The 13392-nt window shown below is 38.3% G+C and overlaps 1 protein-coding gene across 1 annotated transcript; it reads left to right on the forward strand.

The window, feature by feature from the left end:
- The first annotated feature begins 7476 nt into the window (after positions 1-7476).
- LOC138049870 (neurofilament medium polypeptide-like) lies at positions 7477-12715 on the forward strand. Its single transcript, XM_068896343.1, has 6 exons — positions 7477-7791; positions 8268-8366; positions 10657-10832; positions 11223-11296; positions 11775-11875; positions 12029-12715. The coding sequence occupies exons 1-6, from the start codon at positions 7477-7479 to the stop codon at positions 12713-12715; spliced, it is 1452 nt and encodes a 483-aa protein (XP_068752444.1).
- The last annotated feature ends 677 nt before the right edge of the window (positions 12716-13392 follow it).

Genomic DNA, 13392 nt, shown 5'->3' on the forward strand with positions numbered 1-13392 from the left:
AGCGGTTTGAACTTATGGAACGGTCTATTAAGGTAAGAAATTTACTGTGATCTGCTTTTTAGCCTTCATTTAGACCCAACTTTTGAGATTTTCTTCCTCAAACTTGGCTAAATTTTAGTAGGTGAACAAAGGCCTCAGAGTAGGGTGTCTTCCAGCCTCTCTGGTAAGCTTAGAATTTTCGGAAAAGTTTCCATATTTCGTCAGGCTAGGTAATGAATGTACCTTAGAATTTGTATGAAAACGAAATTCTGTGAGCTGCATTTTAGGGGACGTAGCACGCTTCACAAAATCGGTCAATTTTACCTTTCTGATCACGGTCGGCAACCTCAGTTCCGCCAAAATTCAATTTTGGCTCGTAGCAAAGCAAAAATAAGAAACTGGAAAATAATAAATTGCTTTTTTATACATATGTCCCAAATCCTTTTCACTGACAAAAAATGAGGGAAAATTATTTTTGGTCCCGAAGTCGAGTGGACCGCTTTTAGAGAGACTGTCACTTAAATGCTTTATTTGATACTGAATGTTCACTACTTAGCCATTTTTCACTGCTCACCTCTGTCAAGCCAATGCAGTCATATGTTAGAAACTGCATATGCATGAAACTGAAACACTACATTATAGAAAACTACGTATAATCTGATTTTACTGAAAATCTCTTATTGAAGTGTGGAAGTTCTCTGGATTATCTGACTTTCCATGTACCATGCCAGAGTATGGTGCGAGATGTACATGTAAACCTGAATTATTTTAAATTAACTGTTGGTCAACCTGCACTGTCAAGTGGGTCACCTACCCATTCCCCAAGCTAAGGGTGACTTGTTAAAATGACATGGGTTTGAATAATGTGAATAAAATAATGATTTGTCAACAAGATACAACATTTTATAAGGCAAATAATTCCATGGCCAGGCTATTTGTTTAAATGTTCAAAATCCATAAAAGCGATTCATTCTCATCATCCACAGCTGTTACAAGTGGGAAAGAAAGGCAATTAAATGCAACAGTCTTCATTTCAAATAATGTTGTGTCAACATAGTACAGAAGGCTCTCAAGGTCTTGTTTGCATGATGTGTAAAGTTTTATGGTCACAAATTCAGTTTCTTTGCCAGAAAGCTGATCATGCATTATGAGGAAATGAATTATCCTTCCAATTTGTGCCTTGTCTTGATCTGCACAACTGATATTCACTACCGAAGAGACAACAGCTCCAGAATCTAGTGTGAAGGATTTTAACATTGATGTCTTTCCATGCAGTTGTTTCTCCATGGAAAATGTTCGCTTAACATCTTGCTCCCTGTCAGTAGCCAAAGAAAAGGCACCACAGCCCACCAGGTCCTTTGTTTCTTGTTTAGTTAGTTGATACTGATTGGAAGGGGTTTCCTTGTTGTTATTTTCAGTATCCACATCCAAAGGCAAAAGGCGCCCTGAAAGTTTCATGAACTGTACCCAATCAAATAGCTGATAAAAATAAATAACATGATCTGAGTTAATCATCTTGAAATTGTACACATTTGGTGCCTATTAACAAAAAAAAACTATTACAAAATAAAACTAATTGCTGGTTAAGAATATTGAATGCAACTGCAACCAACATTTTGGAATTTCAGTTGGATTTACAGATCAGGCCCCATGGAGGTGGAAAGACTTCAAAATCTGTTCCAGTTAAATGAATTGAAACCATCATTTAATTGCCTGTTTTTGGACTGAACCATTAATTGCTTCTTCCATCCCTTTCCTTTTATGAATTTTAATTAATAAAAACATTATATGTGTGTATTTATTTGCAGCTTGAACTTGCCTGTGCTAATTACAAACATGAAAAAACCCTAAAAGATGTTTTTATTTTTAGAAGGTAGTGTTATGGAAAGGGACACTCAGTCAAGGGAGGGCTCCTTTATGAACGACATACAGTAAGCATTCTCACATGTATGTCATATAATTCAAACTTATACATATATACACTGAGAAAGCAGTTCTTTTGGACTCACTCTGTATGTTTCCATAACAGTAGCTTCTGGAAAACGCCGAATTTTCACCCTCTGACAGATCCAACTGTTGAATCGTTCATAGCAATACATCCACCAACTGTGGACTGGGCGTTGTTGCTCGATCCCATTTACAGAATGGCGCAAGATGTGAAGACTTATGGTCTAGACAAAGAATTATTGTGTAATGTGTAATGTAAGTAACATCATATGATCTGAACATGCTCAGAGAAACACAGTTTCTGATATACAATAATATATAATCAATCCGCTGGCCAACAGCAGTGCCACATTGCAATATTCTCTATTTTGTATATTTTTATGTACACCTGTTTGTAATTAAAAACCCTTCTGGTTTTCAAGAGGACATCTTATTCTTTATTACAAAAACTACAGGAAACAGCCTAATAAAAGAACTAGTGGATTGAGAACCTCCAGGCTGAAATTTGGTGAGAACAAATTCAGCCTGAGAAATGAAACATGTTCTCATGTTAAAAAATAGGGTATCAAAAATTGGAAAACAGTGGGGATGATCTATGTGTGCTGGACCATTACAAACACACATTACAGTATTTCACAATCGGGATTGAAGCTGCTAGAGTACAGGCTGGTTTTATGGTTTCATTTAATAAAACAGGGATTGCATAATGTTACATCCATACATACATAAACTTTATTTCAGTGTCAATGTATTTAGCTGACATCAGCTAATTGGGGACACTACACTAGTACAAAAAATTAAAATATATATGTACATACATAATAAACTCTATATAACAGTTAACAGTTAACTTATGATCATGTAATGATTACTAAAGTACCTGAACACTAATAGGGAAGTCACGTTCTAACTGTGCACAGACTTCATTTACTTCCTTTTCCAAGGCAGGCAAGTCATGCAATTCCTGAGTGTCACTACAAATCTTTTCAAGAAAATCCAGGAGGCGGAAGAGTGAAATCCTTTGATTTCGTCCAAGAAGGCCTCTTAAGCAGAACTTTAAGATTCCATCTGTGGCAAGCTAACACAATAAGTTATAAAATAACAGTCAAACGCCACTTTTCAGCCTACTCTAAAGCTACATGTAGTCACACCCTTTCTGCCTCTTTTAATTAAGCTGCGACAACCAGTTCCTCGGACTGATGATTTAAAAATTAATTTTATATAAAAAATTTTTGCAATGTCATCACTAAACACAATTCCACACACACATGTATTTTAAATATACATGTTCACAATTAATAAACAGCTAACACACTTGAAAAATATAATAAGTGAAAAGATGTAACTTATGTTCAATTCGCTACATGTACATGTACAGTAGACAATCAAAACCTAAAGAAAACTGCAGCACAGGACTGTCTACTTGGGTAAATATACACACCATGGCCACCTTCTATTTGGCAAATACTCAACATTACTTGACACATATACAATACAAATGTTTTTGTACCTGTTTCCAGTCATGTGATTTGAGGTATGGTTTCTTACAGAAGAAAGCACATGGCTTCCAGCCATAACCTGAGGGCACGCACACATTAAGTGCCCGCTTATCAGCCAGTTTGAGGTCCGCACTAGATAGACGAAATGGAGCAGCAGGCAGCATGTTTCTCTCGCTCTTTGATTTGCCTCTTTTTCTCGCTGTTTGTTCTGTTTTGGTTTCATCACCTAGAAAACAACAAAATAATCCGATCATAAGAAAAACCTTAATGTTTTTTACTTCGCAGATGGATTTAAACATTCTGAATGGAGCTGTTTTGCTTTGTAAACTCCAGCGTAATACAAAAAGGCAAATACAGAAAGCAAATTTACTGTGTGAATGTATTCATGGCTAAGTTGAAACTGAAAAAGGAAGTTGCGCACCAAAATACTGTTACTGTATTTGACTGGAAACAACATCAGATGTTTTCTAAGGTTTTTTGACCAGAAAATCACCTTCAAATAATGTTGAGCTGCAGTAGATCTTTAGATAAAGCAGAAATTTATTGTTTACTTTGTTCACATTGGGCGATTTTTCACGATTTATGCAAGTTTTGATTAATGCGATCGGATGCAAGTTGAGGTTCATCATTATGCAAAATCCTACAACTGGCCGGCCACAGTTTTGTGAGGTACATGTACATGTAACTGTAAAACAAAAACAACAAATTAATGACTTAATTAAACCTAGGTTTGCCTGTTTCAAAAAGTAGAGATTATAATAATGAGGTGGCAAAATTAATGTGGCCACTGTTATAAAATGTAGAAACCTACTTTGTGTGGCCTTTCCAGCTGCTTCAGGCTCGTCAAGTTGCTTTTCCTGTAGCCAGCATCCTTGAAAACGACCCAACTCTTTTTCTGCCTTTCTAACTTTTATGCTATCACCTTTACCAGTAATTAAGTCAAAAAATGTGCAAACAATATTTTTGAGGTCATGCATCAGGTCAGGAAGAGCTTGATTTGGCCTGTCATAGTTGGGCAACAACATGAAACAGTTGACACCTCGTGTTCCAGTAGCTTTAGCAACATTACTGGCTTGTGCTTTGTTCTTTGCTCTGTTGTGGGCAACTGAATTTGAAGTCTGGAAAGGACCTTTTCTGTTTACGCAAGGGGTGATCTTCACTAAGATAGCGTCTGTTTTCCAGATAGACTACCTTGTCCAAAGAGGACACAAATTGGCCTAGGAGTAATAAAAAAGAGAAGCAAAGGAAACATTGTACCATACACTGCATGTATTTAATGACATTTTGACCCAAAAATATTCATTTCAATAACATTTTAGACTTACAGCCGGTTAGCTTTACATTAAGTATTGGTCTTGTCTGATCAAATTGCGACTTACATTTGAGGACAGAAAAAAGTAATTACTAATCCCCATGAAATTCCAAAAAACTGAGAGGCAAAACTCCTCCCTTCCCTTTAATAAACTTACCTATTGACTTCTGATGATGTCAGTGAAAAGGCATGAATGTATGAAACGTAGTAATTTAAGTTGGTGGAATGTTTCAATAGAAAACTTTAGATGTCGCATGATACGCGATATAAAAGCTGTAATGTACTTTCAGGGCATTGTATATTATATTGATTTCTTCTGCTGTGCACAAGATTAAAAGCAAGTACGTATTAAAAGCTTACAGAACAATAAGTAACAAATTGTGATGTGTATTAAAATTTGTTTGCAGACTCGGCATCAGGAGCATTAGAAAACTACATGATATGGTTAAAATAGTAAGATGGTCACGCATTACATGTAATTTCCCAGGGTTGGGGGCATTTGATCGCCTTAATTGGGGCATTTGAATGGCTTTTTGGCTCAGGGAGAGGGGGATTTAAACACTAATTTACTAAAAATTCAAATGCCCAAGGGGTTGTCTGGGGGGGGGGAGGGAGGGATTTCGAAGCCTCGATTTGACCGGTACACAAGTTTGCAATGATACCATCCAATTATCATTTTGTGGAGGTATTTGAAAAGTTAAGCATTGATAAGATAATGAGTAATGATGGCAACACGGTTCACTTTTTAGTATTATATTGTTCAGTTTGCCTTACCTCTAATCTCACACCACATGCAACCTTGTAAGGCAGTCTGGCCTGCTGCTGTAAAAACCTTTCCCAGACCAGGATAGTCAAGAACATAACTCATCAGGGCAACTTTGAATGTAAATGACGCATTTCTGAAGGCATCAAAAAAAGTGGCACCAGACAGTTCCAGAACTTCATCTACCACTATTTCAAGGTATGGATCAAGGTGTTTTGGCTCTTGGCCTTCTGTTTGAGCTGGAACTATACCAGCAAGCATGATATTCTCAAACAGATTGCGTACGTTCCTAGGTAGGTTAAGGGCAGTAAGCATAATTGGCCACATTGAGTAATTGACCTTATTGCTACTAAACGGATTGACACCATCAGTGGAAAGTTGTAACAGCATTCCTCGGAGATCGCCATTGCAGAATCCTTCCTCCGAGAAAGCTTGTTTCCATGAAGGGGAATCATGAATGTCACGCATAATGGAAGAGTCTTCACACGCATCACGATTATCAGCATGGCTCTGAATGACTTCAGAAATACTTGCGTTTCCAAACATTCTTCTCCAACGAGGTCCAAGAGGAAAATAAAGAAATCTTCTTCTAGCATTAATATTGTTACCCCAATATCGATTAGATCCGCAAACGGGACACTTTTGCAGCTTTGAATAGTCGTATCTACTAGTCTTGCGAAAGATGACACAGTCGTTCGGACAAACATGGTAAGATACTGGTGGAAGCAGAAATGGCTTGACAAAGTTGTACGCTGCATCGTACGACCCAGGAAGGTTATTTGGCTGTGGTAACAAACGCTTCTTCAATCGCAAAAGATCAGATAAGGCACTTTTGCTTGTGGATGGGTGTTCAGTAAACCACATAAAATAACTCGCTAATGCTTGAAGAACAGTGATATCACTATTTTCAAAAAGAGGAATCTTGGCATTTTCACTGTCATAAATGTCGTGTTCCATTTCAAGGTCACAGTCTTTGTCGTCAGAGCTACTATAAGAAGGTAAGGATTCATTACTCCCACTATCGTCGCTTAACGCGGCTAAATCATGTTCTATCGAGACTTCATTGTCACTAGATGAACTCGTAATGTCGATTTCCTTTTGAATTATTTCGCCATCACTTTGCTTACTAATACTCGTTGAATCTATCCGACGTCGTTTGAAATTTCTGCCGCAGTTTTCCTCACTTGAATATGATAGTTCCGCAAATGAATCATTGCCATCATGTCTGTAATCGTTCTCAGCCAACAATTCATCCCCGCTCCCGCTTTCAGATAACTGATCATCATGATCATTGTCATCATGTCTGTAATCGTTCGACTTGGCCAACAATTCATCCTCGCTCCCGCTTTCTGATAACTGATTATCATGATCACCTGAATATCGGCCAAACACTTCTAGATGCCTCTTCACGATCTTAATTGATTGGGTGCATTCGGATTTGCAATTTTTGCAAGGACAAACATGGTCTTTACTTGCTGTACATTTTTTATCGCTCATGTGCTGCTCCGAGTATGGCATCTTCCTCACTCGTCGTTCTCGTCCGTGCGGTTAAATATTGACCTTTCGTTTACCATATACGGTGCGTCGTACACAGGGAGCCCGAGCGCTCACCGTGCGTGCATAACCGACAAGGGAATTTAAACTGTGAATGGAAGTTGCTCTCGTACAATCTGTGACTCAATCACCCCAGAAACGTATTTCGTTTTTAATTTTTATTACAAAGTACATAAGTTTTTTTTTTTATAGCGATAAAGCGCAATATTTAGCTATAAAGCGCTAGGGCTCCCTGGGGTGAATTGAGTCGGTGATCATTAGTTGTCGGTAAATAAATGACCCCACCTTTACCATATATGTAATACAATCAGAACTTCAAAACGAACGGCGCCAAAAGTGTAGTGTTCGTGCACGCGGTTCCTATAACTGATCTCGATACTTCGATCTAAAAGAATCGTTCTCGTAGCTTCTTTAACTTTGAAATGGCAAATCACGAGCAAAAAGTAATTTGCGAATTTCTCGCTTTGTTGAAAACAAACCCAAATGCTTTGTCCAGCGTTTTGCAAACGACACAACTACAGGCAGCGATTACCTCCAACGAGCAAACGGATGCGTTGAACTCATCAAGCACGAGCTCTCGATCTACATCTAGTTCACCCACTTCTGACGAAGAGTCTGCACAGAACACTGGGGCAGTCGACATCGTTTCCACCGGCACCACCGCTTATAGCGCAGAAGATCTTCTGGCAAAACGAGGGGCAAAGGGCAAAAGATCGAAAGCCCAACAAACATTTCGGGTAAGTCCAATCTTAATTATATTTAGCCATTTATTACAACTTGCGACAACCAAATCTTGAAAGATCTTGAAATAGATTTATCTTTCTCGTGTTCTTTTACTCGTGCATATTACACGTACGTATTCTTTACAAATAAACTTTATAATCTCAGCTCGAGCGCGGATCAATCGAGAAAATTGTTGACTTAAAAGTGTGAGATTTCAAATTGAAGATTTGGGTGATACAGATCACTACATGTATGAAGCCGAATGACGATCATTAATTAATGGCCATCCGACTGATTAGGCCCCGCGCGTCCACACCGATGCGTTTAAAATATATATACTTAGTTTGAAACAAAGCGCATACTTTTCAATAGTTTTTGCCTATTGTCCACACAACAACGCACGCTGCCAAGAGTTGTACATGTGGAGTTGTACATAAGTGTGGACGGGGCCGGCCTATTTAACAATTGTTGTTTTCTCAATTATTTTCAGCTTGTGTTGAGGGAGTCTGCCAGGAAATGTGGCATTTGGGAGAACCCTCCTCTCATGCGAGAAATTAACATGAAAACGCTGGAAGTGTTTACTAAAAAGGTATATATATATATATATATATATATATCTAGACGTTACAAGGCAATCAATGCACTTCCCCAACCGGATGGTCATGCCCATACTATAAGAAGGAGGCTTTCTGAAAGTTTGATTTATAGAAGGAATCAAATAAAAAATACAAGATTCTGGAAGCGTGCTAGAAAGGTAAGCTTTAGTGTCTAACTTTTGATCTTCATTGTCAGTATTCATATCATATGCATATACATATTGTATATTTTATGTCAAAACCAGTTACGTATACTGATCTTGACTTTACTTAATGTAATGACTAATTATGACAGACAGGTAGCTTAGGATCTACAATCCTGGTCAAAACTGTCGGGACAATTCGTGCTTTTCCCCCTCCCCCCATTACAATGTTGATTTTTCACGGTCTCCAAAATCAAGATCCGTTCATCGATCGCTGGCATGTTTCAACATTGTCTGGGGGGAAGGGGGGCGCCAAAAAGGCAGCGAAAGAAGAACAAACCGTGCTCATATAACGATGAAAGCATGTACAGTAAATTCTCTACTTTTCGCCCAAAATTTGACAAGTGTCCCGAAGTGTTTTGACCCGGATTGTCTGAAACTGAGTTTCATCGAATAAAACTGGAAACCGTATCATATATGTCCTCAAAATAGTAAACAATTTGTAACACTGCGTTAAAAATTGTTTTATTGTAGTAAAGTCTGTTTTATGGCAGCTTAAGAACCAGCGAAGAACATTTTCAGGAGACTCCTTACCAGACTCCGCGCAGTTAGCGGCCGCTTTTTCGAGCTGCAGAATTATTTGACTTTGCTAAGAAGAGTTCGATTGCTCACAAGTTGAAGGACAGCAAATCGCGTAGACAATAGAATAGTTTAAAGGAAAGAGCCACATTCACGTCTCTGTGGATTTTGCTTCGCCAAATTTCTGCGCGTCATCTTGCTTACACTCAATCAGTGTCATACAAAACCGCATTGTCTGTTGCGTGACCCAAGCCGTTGTTGACAACGGCAACAGTTCTCACTCACATTTCTCACTCCTAAAAACACATTTTCTGGTTGTGCTTTTGATGTAGCTAGCAGAATATATGGCGTGTTGTATTATAAACACTTTCGTTGATCTTTAATTGGCGTTCGTTTCTGAACAAGAAAACGCGTAATGCCTTTTTCAACATTTCTCGGCTATTTGAAAAGAATAAGCTAACATCTAATTTGATCTTTTGCTGTTTTTAGGGTGAGAAATGTTGAAAAATACCCACCCGGTGATCGTTTAAAGCCAAAAAGCGCTTGTATGAATAGAAAAGAAAGGGTTATTATGTTTTTTGCAGCGTCTTTTTTAAAAAGTCATTTCTAAACCTAAATATCTTCCTTTACATAGCCGAGAAATGTGGCCGAGAACTGTTGACTGCTCACGGTAACGCAACCCACCGTTTTGACAATCCTTGCTCACACTACCTCTACACCGGTGCAATATATTGCTTTACTATCAGAGATAATTCTCTAATGAGATTCAATGAACCTGACCAGGCTTGACACCAATTATCAAGAAATTCTTTTCTCAGACAATCCTGGTCAAAACTGTCGGGACAATTCGTGCTTTTCCCCCTCCCCCCATTACAATGTTGATTTTTCACGGTCTCCAAAATCAAGATCCGTTCATCGATCGCTGGCATGTTTCAACATTGTCTGGGGGGAAGGGGGGCGCCAAAAAGGCAGCGAAAGAAGAACAAACCGTGCTCATATAACGATGAAAGCATGTACAGTAAATTCTCTACTTTTCGCCCAAAATTTGACAAGTGTCCCGAAGTGTTTTGACCCGGATTGTAGTTGTCTTTTTTAATACAACTTCTCAACTCCAAGTGTAAGTGGATAGCTTACAGTGTATTGCATGACTCACAATAACTTGAACCATAAGATTAAAGGAAGTTAGTAACTAAAAAACCTGAAGGGAAACAAATTTACTTTGAGTTAGCATGAGGAGGCTCAAGTTATTGATGGTTTAAGTCTGAAGTCGGAACCAATAATAATTTATTAGAGCAGGGTTCTAATTCTTTTGATGCCCTGGTATCAGCCACGGCCATTATAATATTTTCTTTAATTGGCAAATGATAAAATTCCTTAATTTATTTAAATACAGGGTAAATGTTATTATATTACCTCTTTATCTCGAACTCCGATCCCCGAAACCTATTTCCCTTGCCCTTGTTTTTCAGTAATATTTACTATCGGCAATCTCAAACTGTTTTTAGTTTCCCTTGAAAATTGGAGATAACTGGACTCAACTCTATAATCATTTCATTTGTAGATGAATAAATACAAAGATGAGGCCTGCCAGAGGCCAGTAGTTGTTGCTGAAGAAAACTCCACGCCGGTGAATACAACACTCATCCAAGTTGAGCAGGCTCTTAAAGTTGATGATCCTGCAGGTCATGATCAAGTTGAAGAAGATGATCAGGACACAGGATTTTCTTTCACTTCATCGTAAGTAAAAATATGTTACAATGTAATTATACATCAATAGCATCTTATCCAGTAATACAGTAAACTCTCTCTAATTAAGCGGACACCACTGTAAGGCGGACACCTCGCTAAGGCAGACATGAATGGCTGGTCCCGGCCGAATCTCACTTGTTTGTCTGTAACTAAACTCTCTTTAAGGCAGACAGTGGACACTTCTTTAACAAAATTCAAGGCGGACACTAAAAGTACATTTTTTTGCACAATCAATAGATTATAGGCCAGATATTATTTCAAATTGACCAACCACGGCAATAATAATCTCAAACTGATCTGATTACAAGAAAATACTTGATACTGTTTACCTGGTGTATTGTATTCTGCAACCAGTTAATTAAGTTTCCTTGTTTACAGGGAGGAGCTGTTCGTAATGGATGGTGCAAGGAAAATTGCCCGGGCAACTTTTCTCCGAACATCCAAAGCAGACAGTAAGTACAGTATAACCCCTGCCTGATCAGATCTTACAGCAACCCAAACGTGTGACCCCTAGTACTTTTAATTAATTCAAACTCTTTTGTGCTCACAGACTACCCAATCAGAAGATGAGGATAGTTTATCCACGGCTTCTAATTGAATAGTCTGTGCGCACAAAAGAATGTGAATTAATTTAAAGTAGTGACACTTTTAGGCTCCTTGCAGTATATCGCAATAAGCTTGTTTGTACAGCAATATATATTAAACGTGTAAGACTTATCAGATCATTTCCAAATTTTTTTATACAGTGTAATAGTAATTATTGCTGTTTATAAGGCCCCCGGCCTCCAACCATGGGATATAACCTACGTACCCCAGTTGCATAAGCCCACCCAGCATGCCAAAACCACTTATTAAGTTTATTTAATTTATTACCAGAATTTTATGACATAATTATGTACTAATATAATCTGCTTTTTGAATTAATTCAAGGTGACTTCAAAAAACTGGTCATGCAGTCCAACTTTCTGAAAAGTGACGATAAAGTCGAGCTGACGGGACCAAACACAGAGAAATATCTCTGTGAAATCCAGGTAAGTACAAGTAAAAGCAAGGCAGGATTAACGCCAGGAACTAATAGCCATTTATCACTAACATTTTTGCGTATTTAATTTCTTTATAATTAGGTTGGTCAAAAATTTTACTGGCCCGAAAACCAGTTGCTGAAACATGTGGCCAAATCATAGCAAAGTAAGCCCAAGGAACCGGAGAAAACGGCAACACAAAGTAACCCCAAGGACCCTGAAAAAAAGGCAACACAAAGTAAGCCCAAGGAACCAGAGAAAAAGGCAAAGCAAAGTAAGCCCAAGGAACCGGAGAAAATGGCAACACAAAGTAAGCCTAAGGAACTGGAGAAAACGACAAAGCAAAGTAATAAGCCCAAGGAACCGGAGACAACGGCAAAGCAAAGTAAGCCCAAGGAACCGGAGAAAACGGCAAAGCAAAGTAAGCCCAAGGAACCGGAGAAAATGGCAACACAAAGTAAGCCCAAGGAACTGGAGAAAACGGCAACACAAAGTAAGCCCAAGGAACCGGAGAAAACGGCAACACAAAGTAAGCCCAAGGAACTGGAGAAAATGGCAACACAAAGTAAGCCCAAGGAACTGGAGAAAACGGCAACACAAAGTAAGCCCAAGGAACCGGAGAAAAAGGCAACACAAAGTAAGCCCAAGGAACCGGAGAAAACGGCAATCAGCAAGGAAAGCCAAGACCTGCAGGTGACACCAACCGACAAACAAACAGAGCCAACAAACTATTGCAAATATAAGGGGTATGTGTATGTGTCTGTTGGTGAGGCTGTCCATACCCCCGCGCCATTACCAGCAAAGAGGCGCCGAATGGCAAAAGTCAGTTTAGATTTTGATTACATATAATTTATAATATACATACCAGTTAACAATTATTCCCCGCAGTGGAGGTGGCTAGTGGTGGTGTTTTAGTATATACCAAACCAGTGAGATAGAATCCCCAAAATAATTGATTTGTTATCTCTCAGAATACTGCAAAAAAGTCTTTTGCAAATACATTTGTGCACTGGGAGGTGAATAGCACATGCTATCCCGAGTTTGAGTAGCCAATCAGCGCATAACACACTGTCCACTGGCTTGATATACTAATTAACGATATTATATTATCAGAAATAATATAATTTGTTTTATAGAAATTTGTAATGATAATGAAATTGATTTATTAATTGAACATTTTAATAAAATATTGTTCTTTACAGGATCATATTTTGATCTTGAACTAAATTAAAAGTACTAGTGTCGCTTATAAGAATTTATTATTATCACTGCTGGCCAGTGGATTGATTATTTTTAAATAATTACTTATACCGTAAACGTCCATGTATAAGCCGCATCCGTAGATAAGCCGCACCCCGAATTTAGAAGCGCAGATTTTGGAAAAAAATCTAATACAATAAAGTTTGAAGTTCCAGTAACTTTCTATTGCTATAAACCAACAAGAACAAACAATCAAGGTTTCACCATAAAGTTGAAATTCCTTCGATTGAAACAAAACGAACGAGTGCTTAGTAGCCAAGCTTTAA

This window comes from Montipora capricornis, chromosome 1, assembly GCF_036669925.1.
Source record: "Montipora capricornis isolate CH-2021 chromosome 1, ASM3666992v2, whole genome shotgun sequence".
NCBI classification, from domain to species: domain Eukaryota; kingdom Metazoa; phylum Cnidaria; class Anthozoa; order Scleractinia; family Acroporidae; genus Montipora; species Montipora capricornis.

Excerpts from the sequence above, each read along its gene's own strand:
- LOC138049870 (XM_068896343.1), top strand. The coding sequence starts at position 7,477 with ATGGCAAATCACGAGCAAAAAGTAATTTGCGAATTTCTCGCTTTGTTG. Across the intron at positions 7,792-8,267 it reads AAGCCCAACAAACATTTCGG|CTTGTGTTGAGGGAGTCTGC; the intron begins GTAAGTCCAATC and ends AATTATTTTCAG. Across the intron at positions 10,833-11,222 it reads GGATTTTCTTTCACTTCATC|GGAGGAGCTGTTCGTAATGG; the intron begins GTAAGTAAAAAT and ends CCTTGTTTACAG.